At 38.2% G+C, this 19,718-nt stretch overlaps 1 protein-coding gene across 4 annotated transcripts in view; it reads left to right on the top strand.

Moving 5' to 3' along the window:
* LOC114089037 (dixin) overlaps positions 1 to 19,718 on the top strand; it is a 43,840-nt gene extending 24,122 nt beyond the window's left edge. For all 4 annotated transcript variants that reach the window (XM_071616702.1, XM_071616703.1, XM_071616701.1 and 1 more), the window contains 3 exons: positions 13,914 to 14,019; positions 14,959 to 15,067; positions 16,422 to 19,718. In XM_071616702.1, coding sequence (XP_071472803.1) covers positions 13,914 to 14,019; positions 14,959 to 15,067; positions 16,422 to 16,502 — 296 coding nt within the window. In that variant the 3' untranslated portion in view covers positions 16,503 to 19,718. The remainder of the gene's footprint in view (positions 1 to 13,913; positions 14,020 to 14,958; positions 15,068 to 16,421) is intronic.

Genomic DNA, 19,718 nt, shown 5'->3' on the forward strand with positions numbered 1-19,718 from the left:
GATATCAGTTGTTATGGATTTGAGCCAAATCATCTTCTTTTTGGTCTGTAGAAATCGCTTTAGTTAATCTTTCTGGAATCCAAATCGGCTGCTGTTCTCCCTGTGGAAACACATAAACAGACCCCCGACTCCAGACAATCACTGGGTCAGGACCTTGGTTAATCTCTCTGGAATCCAAATCGGCTGCTGTTCTCCCTGTGGAAACACACAAACAGACCCCCGACTCCAGACAATTACTGGGTCAGGACCTTTCCATTGTCCTGTTAGAATATCCTTCCAAAGTACCTTGGGCTTATGCACATTTTTTGGACACATATGCCTTTCCGCAGCACTAAGTCCTGATGAATCCAAATTTAAAAAGTTTAGAGTAAAAAGGGTTATTTTAAGTTTATCTTTGGGGAATATATACCCCTTCCCAATTCCTTCTTTTTGCTTTAATAAGTACATTTTAATAGTTTGATGAGCTCTTTCAACTATGCCTTGTCCCTGTGGATTGTATGGGATTCCTGTTATATGAGTAATGCCAAATGTTGAGCAAAATTGTTTAAAAGAGGTAGAAGTATAACCAGGGGCATTATCTGTTTTTAACTGTTTTGGAACACCCACAGTGGCAAAATTTTGTAAGCAATGAGCTATAACATCTTTAGTTTTTTCTCCGGCATGAAGGGAGCCCATCAAAAATCCAGAAGAAGTATCAACTGTAACATGCAAATATTTTAATTTTCCAAATTCTGGCAAGTGTGTGACGTCCATCTGCCAAATATGGTTAGGTATCAATCCTCTAGGATTGACTCCAAGATTAACTTGTGGTAAAAAGGTCACACAATTTTGACATTGTTTTATTATTTGTCTAGCTTGTTCCTTAGTTATTTTAAAACGCTTTTGTAAAGTATTAGCATTGACATGGAACTTTTTATGAAAATTTATAGCTTCTTCTAGTGTAGAAAAAATATGTATGTCATGTGTAGTTTTATCTGCTAAATCATTGCCCAAACTAAGGGCTCCAGGCAATCCTGTATGTGCCCTGATATGTCCTATAAAGAATGGATCTTTTCTGTCCCAGATTAGACTTTGTATAGTGGAAAGCAAAGAGAAAACAGTAGAAGAAGGGGAAATCCTACCAGCATCTTCAAGAGATACTATAGCATTAACTACATACTGACTATCAGAAAATAAATTAAATACAGAATCTTTAAACATCACAAAAGCTTGTAAAACTGCATTAAGCTCTACCTTTTGAGCTGATTGTTTGGGTACTAAAAATGTAAAAGTTTGATCAGGGGTAACTACTGCTGCTGTACCATTATTTGACCCATCGGTGAATATATTTGGAGCATTCATGATAGGTGTTTTTCTTGTCATTTTTGGAAAAATTACAGGATGCAATGACCAAAAAGACAATAAAGGATTAGATGGTAAGTGGTTATCAAATGAAACATTAGATTTGCACATGATTATTGCCCAAGTATTTAACTCATTAGCTAACTCATCAATTTGATTCATAGTATATGGAGTAATAATTTTATTGGGAGAAATTCCAAACACTCCCTTTGCTGCTTTTATTCCTTTGAGTATTAATTGTCCTACAGCCTCAGGATACCTAGTAAGAATAGTGTTAGGAGAATAAGATAAATGTATCCACAATAATGGACCTTCTTGCCAAAATACTCCTGTAGGAATATTTTTTGTTGGTAGTACAATAAATAATAAAGGCAAACTTATATCAATTCTATCCAAATGCATATTTTCCATATATGTTTCAATGATTTTTAATGCCTTTCTTGCTTCAGGCGTTAACATTCGGGGTGAATTTGGATCTGATGGACCTTTTAGGATATCAAATAAAGGTCCCAACTCTCCTGTTGGTATACCTAAATAAGGCCTTATCCAATTTATGTCTCCTAATAACTTTTGAAAGTCATTAAGTGATTTGAGTTGTTCTACTCGTATTTGAATTTTTGGTGGATGGACCATGGTTGAGGATAATAGAACTCCTAAATAATTAATTGGAAAATTTAATTGTACTTTATCTATTGCTATCTCTAGATTATAATTTTTTAATAAGTTTGTAAGTGTGGCATAACATTCTAGCAATGTGTTTTTATCTTTGTGTGCTAATAATACATCATCCATATAGTGAAATATTTGTAGTTCAGGATTTTGATTTCTAAGTGGCTGGATTGCTTTGTTAACATAAATTTGACACATAGTTGGGCTGTTAGCCATCCCTTGAGGGAGTACTTTCCATTCATATCTCTGATCAGGACCTTCATGATTCAGTGCAGGGATAGTAAATGCAAAACGTGGACTATCCTCAGGATGAATTGGAATTGAAAAAAAATAATCTTTAATATCTATAACTAAAACATACCAGGTTTTTGGCAAAGCAGACAACTGAGGAATCCCTGATTGAGCAGGTCCCATAATAACCATCTCATTATTAATGGCTCTTAAATCTTGCAATAATCTCCATTTACCAGATTTCTTTTTGATGACAAAAATGGGAGTATTATGGGGAGATACAGAAGGTTGTATATGTCCTTCCGCTAACTGTTGTTTGACCAGGTCATGGGCTGCTTGTATCTTTTCTTTAGTCAGGGGCCACTGAGGAACCCATACTGGTCTTTCTGATTTCCAAGTAATTTTTATTGTCTCAGTGGCCCTTTCTGAAAATCCAACCCATGTCTTTCTGTTCCTTGATCTATTTGTATTGGTGCTGCTATACCTTGTTCTTGTTTTTCTAATCTTTTTCCTTTCCTAAAACCTTGTCTAGTCATAATAGTGGGTGCATTTTGGTTGATGTTATTTGTTAATGTCAAACCTAATTGATCTAGGACATCTCGTCCCCATAAATTTACGGGAAGATGATCCAATACATATGGCTGTATAGTTCCTTCACATCCTTCAGGATCCTTCCAATCTAATACCATTGCACTTCTATGGGGATTAGTCGCCACTCCTAGGCCTCGAAGCGTTTGAGTGGCTTGTTGTAATGGCCAATGTTTTGGCCATTCTTGATGAGAGATGATGCTAAGGTCTGCACCTGTATCCAGTAGCCCATTAAATTCATGTCCTTGAATATTTAGTTTTAGCATGGGGCGAGAATCTAAATTTAAAGAAAGCATAGCCCAATCTACACCTGTGGAGCCTAATCCCTTGGAACCTCTTTCTACAGTACGACTGGAAAATTTATCATGTAGGCTGGGTATTATTAGTAACTGTGCTATTCTATCTCCTGGTGAAATTACTGATATACCCTTTGGAGAACTGGCTATAATTTTTATTTCACCTTCATAATCGGGATCAATTACCCCAGGACTTATCATAAGTCCTTTTAGAGTAGAAGAGCTGTGTCCCAATAATAAGCCTACTGTTCCTTTGGGAAGAGGTCCTTTCACCCCTGTGGGAATGATTTGAACTCCCATCTCTGGAGTTAGTACTGCTCTGGCGGAGGCGCAGATGTCCAACCCTGCGCTCCCTCTGGTTTGTCTGATGAGGGATCTGATGGACAATGTGTCCTGGGCACTACCCTGATGGGGTTGCTGGGTTCCTCCAGTGCTCCGTATATTTGTGGTTTTGGGCCCCGGAGCATTGGGCCCCCCTGTCCATTTTTTGGCAATGGAGCCCAATGCCTTTCTCCACGATATCGTGGATAAACACCTGGTCCTTGTTCGTTTTTTGATAATGGAGTACCCTCTATGGTGGTTTGAGAACGGCATTCATTAGCCCAATGTCTCCCTCTACGGCATCGTGGGCAAATACCTGGTATTCTACTCCTTTGATACCTAGTTTTGTTAAACCCTCCTCCAATGGGGCAATTCCTTTTAAAATGTCCTGTTTGTTCACAATTGTAGCATGTTCTTGGCCTGGCATCTAAAGCCTGTTTTACTGCAGCTGCCACAATTTGCCCTTGTTCATTAATGTCTCTGGCATCTAAAGCCTGTTTTACTGCAGCTGCCACGACTTGCTCTTGTTCATTAATGTCTCTACATAATTTAATATATGTGTTTAAATCTTCATGTTTCCATGGTCTAATGATATCTCTGCACCAACGATTCGCTTGCTCATAAGCCAGGTGTTTAGTAATGGCATTGCTTGTTCTGTATTCCCAAAAACTCTGGTAGCTGTTTGAATAAGCCTATCTACAAATTCAGCATAAGGTTCATTAGCTCCTTGTATTACCTTAGATAATTGACCTTGTAAACCTCCATGTCCTTGTAAAGTCTTCCATGCCTTAATTGCATCTGCAGCAATTTGTGCGTATACGCCAGGATCATATGCAATTTGTTGCTGCTGATCCTCATAAGGTCCCTTTCCTAACAACATATCTAGATTTCTCTGAGGATAACCAGCTGCTGCATTTCGCCTAGCCGTCTCCTTGCAAAATTCCTCATTGGCAACCTTCCATAACAGGTATTGTCCTCCATTTAGCACAGCTTTACACATATTAGCCCAATCTGCTGGCGTCATGTTCAAGTTGTTAATGGATTCGACCATGCTTACAGTGAAGGGTGCTTGTGGACCATAGGTTGTTACAGCCTCTTTTAGCTGCTTCACTGTTTTGAAATTTAAAACTTGGTAAAATCGCTGCCCTCCTGCCTCAAATACAGGGCATGTTAATATTTGAGATCTTGTCTCAGGATCCCAACTATCAACTGCGGGGGTTGGGGACCTCCCAGCATATGGAGGTGGCCTTGTTAGTTGGACACTTACGTCCTCTGGTGATAGAAAGGTGTTAGTAGCAGTCTCCTGTAGAGGTGGTGCTGTTGGTTGGACACTTACACCCTCTGGTGATAGAAAGGTGTTAGTAGCAGTCTCCTGTTGTAACTTTCCCCCTGATGGCTTTTTCTGTTTTACACTTTCTTTCTCTGTCTGACTAACTTGAGAGGCCTTCTCTTTTACTTGAATCTTTTCCTCTGTCTGACTAGCTTGAGAGGCCTTCTCTTTTACTTGAATCATTATGTCTTCTCCTTCCTCTACCATTGTCTGAACTGAAGGCTTTGGACTAAGCAAACAAGACACCAACGCCCACAATGTCAATGTGCCAACTGGCAGAGTCCCTGGGCTTTTCTTTTCTATTCTTTTTAAATCTTCACCATGATGGTTCCATTGTGATATATTTAACAACTCCTCCTTAAAAAGCCATGGGCTACATTTTTGTATTGTATCAACGTATGCCCTGATTGTTCTTGATTTTACTGAGATGCCTCCTTCCTCTAACAATTTACTTAACACTCTTTCAGTTTGTTTTTTACTAATTTCTGATCCCGTATTTCTACTATAATACAACCCAACAAGATAACGCCTAACAAAACTGAAACAGAGTGAAACAAAATTGGAACAACACAAAATCATTATAATAGCCTCCTGAAATGTCCATCCGTCCTTTCTCCCTATCTGTTCCTCAGATGTGAGCGGTTTTTCTTCCATCTTACACATCTCCAGGGACAGGCAACTTAGAACAAAAGTGAAACAAAATAACAAAAGAGGAATCTTAAAATGGCTACCCATCCTCTTGCCCTGCCCTCAGGGGCGAGCAGTTCACTTACCCTCAGTCGCTCCCTGTGCGGGCCACCAGATGCCGCAGTCTGGCTGGGCACAATCAGGAGCCACTTGTCAAAAGAAACTAACTTTATTTTTAGAACCACACACGCCAAACAAAACAGCCTCTCAGGAAAAACCCCCAGAGCCTCAACTGCCACCACCGGCTTTCCACAAGCCTCTCTCTCCCACACAAGCTTCTCCCCACCTCCCACAATCCTCCTGCTCTTGAGGCCGATTGGCTGGGTCACGTGGGCGGAGCCAAAAAAGTCCCCCAATGAGCAGCTCCGTGGTCTGAAAGGGCAGGGAAACAGTCCAATGAGCATCACCGCAGAGGAGCCAATCAGCTAGATGTTGCTGGGGCCGAGGAGCCAATCAGCTAGATGTTGCTGGGGCCGCTGTGAGCCAATCATCAGCCGGCAGCTGGAAGTTTGCTGGCAGCTGGAAGTTTGCTGGGGCCCCTTCAGCTGTGGCTCTCAACAATTGGTAGTTACTAGGGGGTTGCTATGGGTCCTCACCTAGCCTGACTGAGTCAGGGACACCTGATGCCACAGATCTCTCCTGTTATTTGTAGATAAACAATTCAGCGGGTGGGTATGTGCCTAGGATTTTGCTCTGTGGGTTTTTCCAAGGACAAGGGTCATGCCCCACTTCCTTGGACAGGCTTTGCTCTGAGGTAGAGGCTAGTTTCTCAATACAAGACCCTGCAGCACCATGTAACAATAAATAAATTTTAAAAAAAGGGATTGTGTCCAACTACAACTAAAAAAATAATAATTTTTTTAAAAAAGCATGTACAATGAAAGAAAAAATAGAAAAATTGGATGTCATAAAAATTAAAAAAATTTGTGTATAAAAATAAGAGAAAATACTTGCAAATCATATAGTTAAAAAGAATATATACCTGTAATCCCAGTGACTTGGGAGGCTGAGTCAGGAGGATACAAATTCAAATCCAGCCTCAGCAAGAGCAAGGTGCTAAGCAACTCAGTGAGACCCTATCTCTAAATAAAATACAAAATAGGACTAGGTATGTGGCTCAGTGGTTGAGTGCCCCTCAATCAAACTCCAGTACCCCCGCAAAAGAAAAAAAGAGTGTGTAAAGATTTCTTAAAGCTTAACAACAAAAGGACAAAAAATATGATATAAAATGGTCAAAGGACTTTTAGAGACATTTCTCTAAAGAAGATAAACAAATGGTGAATAGATCCATGACAAGATGTTCAAACCCATTAGCCATTAGGGAAATGCAAACTAAAACCACAGTGAAGGTTGGAGATGTAGCTTGGGGGTAGAGTATGAGCATAGAATGTAGAAGGCTGTGGATTTAATCCCAGCACCAAAAAATACACCACATTGATACACCACTTCACACCTACTTGATGCTTCTAAACAATGGAAATAACAAGTATTGGCAAAGATGTGGAGAAATTGGAATCCTTATATGTTGCTTTCGGAATATAAAATGGTTCAGGAATTGTGGAAGAGTTTAGTGAGTCCTCAAAAAATTAAAAATAGAATTATCATAGGACCAAGCAATTCTGCTTCTAGGTATATACCCTAAAGAATTGAAAACAGGTGTTTGGAAGACTGGTATGTATGTGTTCATACATCAGTAATAACAATATCCAAAAAGTGGAAACTACCTGAATGTCTGTCAGCTGATGAAGGGATAAACAAATTTGTTATATGCAAACAGCTGATATGAGAAATGAAGTCCTAATACATGTGCCACAACACAGATGAGACAGTTGAATCTTGAAATCCTTTTGCTACACGAAAGACAACAGACACAAAATGGCACAAATTGTATGCATCTGTAGATATAGATACAAAGTGTCCAGAATAAGCAATCCATAGAGAAAGAAAAGTAGATTGGACAGATGCCAGAAACCGGAGAGATGGAGGGAGAAATGGGTACAGGTTTCCTTTCGGGATGATGACAGTGTTCTGGAACTAGATAGTGGGGATTGTTTGCATAACATTGTGGATATACTAAATGCTACTGAATTGGATATACTAAATGCTACTGAATTGGATATACTAAATGCTACTTTGTAATGGTAAAATTATATATTTTATGTTATGTGAATTTTACCTCATTTTTCATTTTTTAAATTTTTTTATTATTATTTTTATTTTGGTGGTGGTGCTGTGTATGCCAAGGGGCCTTGTGTATGCCAAGTAAGCACTCTACCAACTGAGCTATATCCCCAGCCCCTTACCTCATTTTTTAAAAAGCGAGTTAAAAAACCAGGCACAGTGGCACATGCCTATATCCCAGTGATTTAGGAGGCTGAGGCAAGAGGATCATAAGTTCGAAGCCAGCCTCAGAAACTTAGGCCCTAAGCCAACTCCCTCACAAAACAATTTTAAAAAGCCATGTGAGGGGCTGGGATTGTGGCTCAGTGGTAGAACACTCGCGTAGCATGTGCTAGACCCTAGGTTTGATCCTCAGCACCACATAAAAATAAAAAAATAAAGATATTGTGTCCAACTACAACTAAAAAAAAAGCCATATGATCTGGTTTCTGCCTATCATGTAGAAAGGTGGTAGAACCTTTACTTCTACTCGAACAGCAAGAAAAGTTGGATAATCTAAAATATTGTAATTTCATTGAACTCATTAGAAAGATGAGATCACAGGGAAATCAAGTAGTCTAAAGTAGAAGCATGGGCCTCCAAAGAGAAGTAGGAAGCAAGCCCTGGACTTGTACCAGAGCATGGGAGGAAGATGGGGCCATTATACAAACAGAAAGATGCAATTAAGATCTTTAATGAATTTCAAATAACATTGAAGACTAAGCAGGAAAACCTTGGGGGCCACAGATACAAGAGGAGTGTGTCCCAACTTTTAGAGACTTTTCCTGTGGAGCTTTACTGGACACAATATCTTTATTTCATTTTTATGCGGTGCTGAGGATCGAACCCAGTGCCTCATGTGTGCTAGGTGAACGCTCTACCACTGAGCCACAACCCCACCCGCTTTACTGAGTTCTTATGAAAAGGATTGGTTGTAGGGATAGAGTCTAAAGTAAACCTCCTTCAGGGGCTGGGGATGTGGCTCAGTGGTAGAGCACTTGTTTGTATGAAGCCTTGGGTTCGATTTCCAGTACCACAAAACCAAAAAAAAAAAAAAAAAAAAACATATATAAAAAACAAATTTCCTCCAGTGGTGCAAGCCCAGAGGAAGGGAGCATCTGCCACTGTAGAAGAAGCACAAAAGTCCCATCTGGACCACTCTTTGTGGATCAAAATCCCTCAACCACTAGGAGAGGGCAGCAAAATTTTTTTGTGTCCTCCCTTCCTGTTCCAGGCAAAAGTGAGGATCCATTATTGCTAGGGAGAAGGGAAATGGGGGGTGGGGGAGAACCCTCTGACAGAGGAGAGGGAAACTATTTTGGGCTCAGATTATTAGAGGTTGCCTACCATTGGGGTAGGAACTGGATCACAGAAAAATCCTACTTTCAAGACTGGGATCAACGCCACAGAGTCCCTTCTCACCTCCCTTAACCAGGAGAGCAAGCTCTGTGTAAAAAGCAACAGCACTCTGCCTCTAAGTGAGGGGCATAAGCATAGAGAAATTGAGTCAGAGGCAAAGGCATACTTGAAAGTCAGTCACTAAGAGTGGGTCAGGAACATTGAAGGAGATTCCTCTAGGAAACAGGTGTCTCCTTAACATGACTCAAGAGGAACTTGAAGATGATGGTGCACTAAGGTAACCTTAACAACCAAAGCCTCAATCCCAGTTCATCTCCTGACTAAATTTTTTTATTAAAAATTCTAATAAAAAAGAAAATAAGCCACTGTTAAGAGCCAAAGCAATCAATACGACCAAACTCAGATATAACAAGAATGTTGGAACTATCAGACAAGGAATTTAAAATAACTATGATTAATATGTTAAATGCTATAATGGAAATGCTAAAATTCATATATAGATGAGGAATTTTAGCATTCAGATGGGAATTTTAAGAAGGAATCACATAGAAATGCTAAAAATAAAAATAAAGACAAAGACTGCCTTCAGCGGGTTCTTAAGTAGACTCAACACAGCCAGCTGAAGACTCAGCACACTTGCAGATAGGCGAATGGAAGTTACCCAGTCTTCAACACAAAGACAAAAAGAGCAGGGAAAGGGAAAGAAACAAAACTAGCACATCAATACCTGTGGGAGACAATATCAAATAGACTAAAACATGTATAATTGAATCCCTGAAGGAGAAGAGTGAGAACAGGACAGAGAAATATTTGAAAAACTAATGGCTAAATTTAAAAAAAATTAGTAAAAGATATCAAACTACAGATTCAAGAAGCTCAGAACCTTGAGAAGGATGAATAATGAGAACAAGGGCTGGGGTTGTGGCTCAGTGGTAGAGTGCTCGCCTAGCACGCTTGAGGCACTGAGTTTGATCCTCAGCAGACATAAATGTAAAATACATTGTGTCCACTTAAAACTAAAAAATAAATATTAAAAAAAATAATAACAAACATTCAAGTTACTGAAAATCAAACATAAAAGAGAGAATCTTGAATGTTGAACGCAAAGAAAAGACCACCGACTCCAATTGAAATCAAATTAAAGCAAACTTGTAATTTCAACTGGCCGGGCAGGGATGAGCTATACTATTGTCATTTGAAAATTGGGGCTGTGGCTGTAGCTCAGTGGTAGAGTGCGTGCTTGGTATATTTAAGACTCTGAGATCAATCCTAAACACCAAAACAAACTAAATAAAACAAACAAAAACAGACTGTGACTAATTAAAAATGTACATTGTAAGTCTAGGAGTAACCATTAATTTTTAAAAATTAAATAGTTTATAGTAGCGATAAAAAAGAAATTATATATTCAATCCAGTATCAAAAATAAGAGAATGTGAAATATCTCATTGTTAAAAATATTGCTTTTATATTGAACTGATATATGTATCAAAATTGAAAATCTAAAACACACTGGTATTTGAAGATAATATGGGAAAAAAGGTAAAATTCTCAGTCCAAAGGAGGCAAGGAGAGCCAGGTGCAGTGGTACACACCTGTAATCCCAGCAACTTGGGAGTCTGAGGCAAGAGGATCACAAGTTCAAGGCCCTAAACAATTTAGCAAGACCCTGTTTCAAAATAAAAAGTAAAAAAGGCTTAGTGGTTAAGTTCAATCTCTAGTTCAAAATAACCAACCAACCAAACAAACAACAACAAAAAAACCCCTAGAAAACAGAAAAACAAAACAAAAAAAGGAGGCAAGGAGAAAAGGAAGATAAAAGAAAAATGGAACAAAAAACATGAAAACATGAAACAAATATATTACAAGTAAGAAAAAGGTAATTTTTTTAAAAATCAGTTTTTATCATATAGCTCTTTATTTATTTTTATGTAGTGCTGAAGATCGAAATGATTGCAATACATCATGCACAAATTGATAGAAAGGAGAAGTAAATAAATCCACAGTTACAATTGGAGACTTTAATATTCCTTTTGCAATAATCAATAGAATTAGTAGACAGGGCGGGGCGCAGTGGTGCACGCCTGTAATCCCAGTGGCTCCTCGGGAGGCTGAGGCAGGAGGATCATGAGTTCCAAGCCAGCCTCAATGAAAGCAAGGTGCTAAGCAACTCAGTAAGACCCTGTCTCTAAATAAAATACAAATAGGGCTGGGGATGTGGCTCAGTGGCCGAGTGCTCCTAAATTCAATCCCTGGTTACCCCCACACCCTGCCCAACAAAAAAGGCCTTTTTCTCCAATATGATTGCATGAAGGGTTAGAGCTTCAACATAGGAATTTGGGGTTGAGGACATGGCAACTTTAGCTTGCGTATGTATTTTATTATATGGTACCTTTTTCTTCCTCCACTAGATTTTGAGATCCTTAAGTGTGGGGAATTTTGCTAATTTATTTGTTCATCTCTAATACTTCATACACAATAAACACTCAATAAACATTTTAAATGAATAATTAGATGGAGTCATTCACTTCTGTGCTCATATCATAGATAATGGTATCACTGTGCATCTGTCTTCCCAAACTATAAATCTTTTTTTAAAATTTTAGTTGTAAGTGGACACAATACCTTTATTTTATCTATTTTATTTTTATATGGTGCTGAGGATCAAACCCAGTGCCTCACACATGCTAGGCAAGTGCCATACCACTGAGCTACAACCTGAGCCCCAGACTATAAATCTTAAGGCTTTTTTTTTTTTTAACTTTTTTCCTTTAATATTCTATGTTCAATGTATAGTTACTATCAAGACTTTTACCTTCTAAAGGTTTTTCAAATCCATTCCTTCTCTGGCTCCAGGGGTACATCTTACCCTTCCTCATCTTACAATTTGTTTCAGTTGTTTCTTAAAGAGGCTTCTGTCTTCCAGTGTTTACCCATCCAACTCATACTTTGTTGCTAGATTAATCTTTCCAAAGTGCAGTCTAATGTATCACTTCCTTTTAGTATCTTCTCATAGCTTTAAGACTTACATCATTTTGTTGTTGTTGTTGTTGTTGTTGTTTTCTGGTACTAGGTATTGAAACCAGAGGCACTTTACCACTGAACTACATCCCCAGCTCTTTTTATTTTGAGGCAGTCTCACTAAGTTGCTTAGGCCTAGCTTGGTTGCTGAAGCTGACCTCAAATTTGTGATCCTCCTGCCTCAGCCTTCGGAGTCACTGGGATTGTAGGTGTGTTCCATTGCATTCAGCAGGACCTACATCTTTTTTTTTTTAAGTATTTATTTTTTAGTTATAGGAGGACACAATATTTTATTTTTATGTGGTGCTGAGGATCAAACCCAATGCCTCACGCATGCTAGGCGAGCGTTCTACCTCTGAGCCCCAGCCCCAGCCCAGGACCTACATCTTAAATCTTAGCCAGTCAGAGTCCTTGTGACTGGCTCTGCCTATGCACTACTTCTTGATGCATTTCTTAAATACATGTTCCCATTTCATATCTTTTGCATGTGCATTACCCTCTTTCTGGAGTGCCTTTGCAACATGTCAATCTTATGATTTTTTTTTTTTCTTTTGGTGCTGGGGATTTAACCTGGGACCTCATGAATGCTAGGCAAGTGCACTACCATTGAGCTATACCCCCAGTTTTTTATTTTTATTTTGAGACAAGGTCTTATCAAGTTGTGCAGGCTGACTTCGAACTTGCAATACTCTTGCTCCAATCCCTCAAATAGCTGAAATTTCAGGCATGTGCCATGATGCATGTTGTAGTTGATTTTTATATTCTCAAAATCTAATGTGTAGAAGGTACTCAATTAATGTTTAGTGAATGAATGAATCAGTTATATGATTTTATACCAGAAGTAAATATATATTCACAACTGCCATGTTCCAGATGCTGGAAAATCATAGCACGTATGTTATGATAATGGGTAGTTTTTGAAGAAAAACTCCCTCATACTCTTATTTTAAACCCCTTCCCAGAATTGTTGCTGTTGTTTTGATGGGTGTCAGCATCTTAAGGAAGTTAAGAAGTTGTGTGTACATGAAATTGCAGTATAGATTTTAATAAAAGTTTTTGATCCTTATGACAAAAGTTTCTGATTGGTCTTTTCTCCTAGTCTCAATTATAAGTACAATTATAAGTACTCATTAATTAACTGTACTTTTTAAAAAATATTTATTTATTTTTTAGGTGTAGATGGACACAACACAATGCCTTTATTTTTATGTGGTGCTGAGAATCGAATCCGGGTCCCGCCCATGCTAGGGGAGTGCTCTACCGCTGAGCCACAATCCCAGCCCTAATTGTACTTTTTCTGAAGTACCTTTTTAAAGGATAGAGACAAGTTTGGAACCTGAGTTAAAGTCCGCAGGTCCAACACATACAGATTATAGTTAAGAGTTAAAGTAGATCTTGTACTTTTAAAACAAGAATCACAGACCTCTTGGAATCTGAGTTTCTAAACTGCCTTTGCCTCTGTGGTTCTTGTTCCTGTTGTGTGTGTGTGTGTGTGTGTTACGAATCACATGAGTATTCTCTACTACTAACTGGCTGTAGCAGAATTTGCAGGTCCTGCTGTGTATGTCTACACTGACTCAGCTGAACTCTTGCTGGGCTTCTCTGTCTGCTTTTGATCTTTAGCAACAGTGCCTGTCAGATCAGTTGCAGTTCCCCTGCTATAAATACCTGGAATGGTTGAGAAATGATGGTCCTTGTGATAATGATCATGCCTGAAGCACCTCTTTTCCTCATGGTTCTAGTGGTGACTTCCTTTGGATCTTGTCCTATGGACATGGCATTTAGCAAGACTGTGAGAGCTTTGCTGTGACCTCATGCAGCCTCATTCTCCTGAGACATTTTACGTAACTAAGTGAGGGGTGTTATGGAACAAATTGAATGTCCTAACCACAGAGTCTCTTTGATTGCAGAATTGCCTCACTCACAGAGTTCTCCAGCTGTGAGCAGCACCTGCACAAAAGTGCTCTATTTCACTGACCGGTCACTTACACCCTTCATGGTCAATATACCAAAGAGGTGAGATGCTGTGATCATCTTTTTCTTTTTCTTTTTGTAAAATAAATAGGAAGGGCAGAACCATTGGTTTCTGCCCAAACGAACAGTTGAAAGGTGTTTAAAAAGCCACACGTCTATGAAGAAGAGCCCAGGAGATTCAAGTGCCAACTTTGTCACTAACCAGTAGCATTATAAAGGACAAATCATGATCTACTCCTAGATAGTTATTACAGTACTTCCAATCCTGGTAATAATGCAAGTATGTTCCAGGTTTGGAAACATGTTTTTTAAGTGTTCAAAATTGGTCTGCTGAAAGACAGGGACTGTGTCTGGCTTTTACTCACTGATCTTTGTTACTATTTAATGAGTGCAACTAATCCACATTGAGAATTTATGTTGAAAGCTTTCCAAAAACTCAGTTAATATACTTCCTCCTATGATAATATAGATTTTAAAAATCTGGAGCCAAGTACTGAGAAGTTATGGAATTTTTCCTTCCCAGAGAATCTAGTTATCTGATCTGGGTTGAAAGACAGCTTTCTAAAGCTAGACAGATAAAGATAATGATACCTGATTTAATTCTACCAGCCTAGGGAACTGGAATATTGTAGAAAAGAAGGAAATCAAGAGAGCTTAAGCATGTTTATAGTTATTTCACAAATTTGATTTCAGAGACTTTATGTCTTATTTCCAAAGAAAAACAGAAAAGTGATCTGGCTACTGCTGACGCAGTAAATCTACTTTAAATTCTCAGCTCACTGGATTTTTAATGCTATTTTCATGTCCTAGTGGTGACTGGTTTCCTAACCTCTGCTATTTTAGAGTTATCTTGGTTTCCAGGGGCAGTGACCTCATAAGGTCATGCTGTTTCTGCCTGTTGACTTTGGCATGGGCCTGGTTTAAAGCTAACACCTTATCTTTCCAACCCATTATTTTGTTGATACTCTCCTTTTATTGCAGGTTGGGAGAAGTGACTTTGAAGGATTTTAAAGCAGCTATTGATCGAGATGGGAATCATCGGTATCACTTCAAAGCATTGGATCCTGAGTTTGGCACTGTCAAAGAGGAGGTACAGAATCCATGGGGAATCTGGGTAGTATTACTGGTCATACTAGAACTCCACAACCTCCTGTTTAAGGACTAGTACTCATGAGTACCTAAATTCCCTAATCTGGTCAGAGGAACTTTCTGGCACCTTTGGCCTAATAAAGTCATAGAATGGCCAAGATGATAGCTTCTTCAGTTCTAGAACTTGATCATCTTGACTGAGACTTTGGATAGTATTTTTATTTTGAAAAGGAAAAGGTTTTATTTTGTTAGGGAAAATAAAAACCTCAAGACAATAAAATAAAGACTTTTCTAGCTGTAGCTGCATCTTAGAATTTTTTCCTACATCGAACAAAATAAATAAACAGGCACAAAGACTCAGAACTATATATTATGTGGTGGTGGTTTCTCCTAGTGAGAACAAAGAACTTCTGGATAGCCATCTATGCTGATTTCCAACTCCTTGGGTATTTTTTTTTATCCTATGCCTCTCTTTATAATCCATTTGCCAAATATAGCCATTTTGGGGGAAGATAATTCTGGGTTCTGCTGTATTATTATTGCAAATACCTTTACTGTAGTTACAGAATGAAAAAGTTGGAAAACCTAATGTTTTGCAAAGGTTCCTCACTTAAATAAATGTTTTAATACCCTGTTTTATTAATTTTGTTAGTGGCTTAGGAAATGAATTGAATAAATGAATGAAAAGAACTGTGTCTCAGAGTTGGTCTTCTTTCCAACCCTTTCTTCACAATGTCCAATACCAAAATTTTTCCCTTTCTCATTTTAAAAATGTGTCTACTGCTGCTTTGTCCTAAGAAGCCCAGAGTAGTCTGTGATTCACAATTCATTAATTCTTATAAATCTCTGAACAAAGCAGCATTAGGGATTTTTTAAAAGCCATTTCATAAATGTGGAACTAAGGCAAAACAAACAAATAAAATACCAGTTGCAACATTAGGGACAAAACCAAAGAGAAATAAACACTCAAGCTTCCTTTTACATTTTTTTTTCTTTTGCAGTACTAGGGATTGAACCCCTAGGTGCTCACCACTGAGGTACATCCCCAGCCTGTTTTTATTTATTTATTTTATTGGTACTAGGGATTGAATCCAGAGGCACTTTACCACTGAGCTACATTTCCAGTCTTTTTTATTTTTTGAGACAGAGTCTCACAAAGTTGCTGAGGCTGGCCTCAAATTTTCAGCCCTCCTGCCTCAGCCTCCCAAGTCATTGAGATTAATGTTCTACAATTCCCAGTGTTGCTTCTATACTCTATCCCTAATGTTTGCATTCTTTTATCAGCAGCAGTTGTTTAGTGAAACTACCTACCATACTCTGTATTTTTTTTCACTGTGGCTTTTTTGTTTACCTAGGTTTTTCATGATGATGATGCCATCCCAGGATGGGAAGGGAAAATTGTAGCCTGGGTGGAAGAAGACCATGGAGAGAATTAATGCCGAGTATTGGAACCTGGTCACTCCTGGCTGCTTCACTCAGGAAAGGGGACTTAAACCAGAGTACATTAAGAAGTTTCTAATTTGTGCTGCCAAAACAGAAGCTTCTCCAAGTATGATGGTTATCTGCTAGACCTGTTTCTGTGCCTGGCATGTCTGGTACTTAAAATCCCTGTCCATATGTGGACCATGGGTTCATCTGGAGTTCCTTGTCCATGGGAAGTGTTTTGTTCACTCTGAGGATAACAAACCGAAGGCCTTAACCAATGGGGATGGATGATCCCGCTCCTGTAGGGGCATGGCTGCTATTATCTGGAACCTAGGAATTGGATGCATTACTCCTGTGTGTTACAGTATTAATTTAATTGGCCTCAATGGTTGCAGCAATCAGAGTCCCAGCATTGTACTCACAGACAAGGCAAAGGTACCAACTTTTCTGCTTCTTTGCAGATACCACAAACCAAGAATAACTCGTGAGGTGGTACCAAAGATGAAAGCCCACTCTTCAATAATTGTTTGAACTGGACATGGATGGTGCTGAATTTTTGATTGGATGGAAAAAGGGCTGCCCCAAATTGTGCTATTCTATTCTAAAACCATAATTAAGACCTTGGGCTGCCTCTTCTGGTCTTATCTGGTTCTGCATCTTGTCGTTCAGCCCACATAGGGCATATTTCATGTACTGCTAGTTTTCTCTGGGGACTCTTAAACTTTAGAGCCATTTATTTTTCTTCCAACAGATGAACTTTGTTTTTGAAAAGAATAAGGAGTGAAAGGCTCCTTAAAAATCCAGGCGGGTATGGAAAGGTGCTGCTACCCATATCTTCTTGACTTTGTCTCATGACTTTCTTTAACTCATAACATCATCTTTGCAGTTAAGAGGAGACAGACCATTAATTTCAGTGTTTCTTTGTGATTTATGCGTATTGAACATGAATTACTGGTCTGCCCCTCATTTCAAGGCTAGAGTTATTTTCTACTATACGTTTAGTCTAGGCTGATCCTCTAGGGCATAATAGAAACCATGGGGCATGGAGCATGAGTTGTAAATGGGAAAGTTGATTCAGGGTGAAGAAACCTAGAATCATTTCGCATATGCAACACTGTCAAGTGTAGAAGCTACAAGTGTTCAATTTTCAGAGTTTATTTAACAACCTGAATTTTCTCATTCATCCACCAGTACCATCAACCACTCAGCCATTATTCATATATATACACACATATACATATGTGTGTATACATATATATATATATGTATATATATACATATATATGTATATTAAATACACACACACACACACACACACACACACCACACAACTTCCAAAAGCAGTCTGAACCACCAATGTACACTGCCAAATAGAAGAGTAGAACAGATCTCAGTTCTGGGTTCTTGACCTGTGTCCAATTCATCTCCCCTTTTCAGCCACTTGAACAGACTACTCTTGGAACTCTTGAAATAACATCTTGTTTTATATAGATGTGTCTTTTAAAAATAGTTCATGTTTGGAGAATTCTTTTGTACTCATTTGTTTTTTGTCTGAGAACCATGTCTATTTTTATAACTCAAGTGTGAGTTCTATATACTCTCACATTCTGTATACTGTGTCGCATTTTCTAGAGAACCCAGTAGCTTTTATACAGTCTCTTCTTACACCTCTGTGGTTTCAGAACAAACTTAATTTTATTACAATTACACTAATGGCCACTAATTCCTGTCCGATTCTACTTGCTATTTTAGTTATGGAGGTAGTTCTATGTAATCCAGTTTATTACTCTTCTAGCAGATAGACAGAGTTCAAAAGGCATCAGGTCTTTGTGTAAGCTTACCTGGTCTTCTATTAAAGAATGATTTTTTTCGTCAGAAATAACTGGGAAAGTTTGGGAAAGCCAGCCATAGCAGTAATAATTCATTATGAAAGCAAACAGAAGAAAACAGTATATTTTCAGGTTTTTTTTCCTCCTCCCCCAAGAAGTCTGGAAAAAGTTCTTATGTCACCAGTTTCTCTGTTGCATGAATTTTAGTGTTTTCCTCTATGACAGCATGAGGGTTATCAGGCCAAAAGTTTGTTACTGTATTTACAGTAAATTTATCTTGAATGTCTGTCTCTTAAATCAGTTTTTACTTGTTTTTTTTCAGTGAACAGTCTTACCATTATGTGGATTTTTAACTTTTCAGGAAAATTAAATCAGAAAAATTTCAGTCCTCTACTTTTGTGTTTTATCTCTTTTTTGAAAAGGAGCTATATGGCCTTCATCCCTCCATAAAGAGTGTAATTTGAATTCAGGGGAGAACACAAAAGATAACTTCCCAACCTTTAGCTCATGTACCATGGATAATGACTAAGCATCCTACTGGAGGACATCACTTTCATAACTGTGTGAATTGTTGTGGTAATCATTCTGGTTTCTAAAGTGAGAGGAGCTTCTGAGCAGGTATAGGCATTGATTCATTGTATTTCAATAGACTTCTATTTGGCGGCATTCTAGGGGGCCTTGTGACTTATGTATAGTGTTGTCCTCTAGTGCTACTGGGATAGACCATCCCGCTACTGCTGAAGTTCTCTTTTCATTAGAAAAAGTGAAGAACTAGAATGTTTATAGAGTTCATAATTTCTAAACCATGTTTGGTTAAAAACAAAACTAGTTGAGAGCTCAGTTCTTTAAAAAAAAGTCATTTAAAAACTGAAGACTGGTTCTCTTCTTGGTTCATTCCCTAAATTAGCTGGGATTAGAACACGTCACAATTTGTACCTAAAGAATTTGGTTTAAATACACTTGGTAATGGTAATCCTACTTATGAACTTTTCAGCTCTTTTTGACTGAGATGGTCGTAAGGGAAAATATCTTTATGTTTTACATCCAATCTAAGAGGACTATACTTAAAAGCATTTGTTGATTAAAATTATTTTCATTTTTTTCCATTAAATAAGTATTATGATTGCACACTCCTTCAATTGTCTGAATTTATGTAAGAGGTATAGCTTGCTTAAAATGCATATATATGTAAAATTATATTTTCTTAGAAACATGGACGTTTGCAACCATTGCTTTCAAAGAGATTATTATTGTGTATTCTCCATTTTACAGTGTTTTCATGAAAACTATGTTATACCAGCAGCTTCTGATTATTAATAACCAGTTTTAACTGCCTGTACCAGATTTGTGAATTAAAACACACACACAGAGAGAATAAAATGGAGTTTGCAAACAAAA

This window comes from Marmota flaviventris, chromosome 9 (genome assembly GCF_047511675.1).
Source record: "Marmota flaviventris isolate mMarFla1 chromosome 9, mMarFla1.hap1, whole genome shotgun sequence".
Classification (NCBI taxonomy): Eukaryota; Metazoa; Chordata; class Mammalia; order Rodentia; family Sciuridae; genus Marmota; species Marmota flaviventris.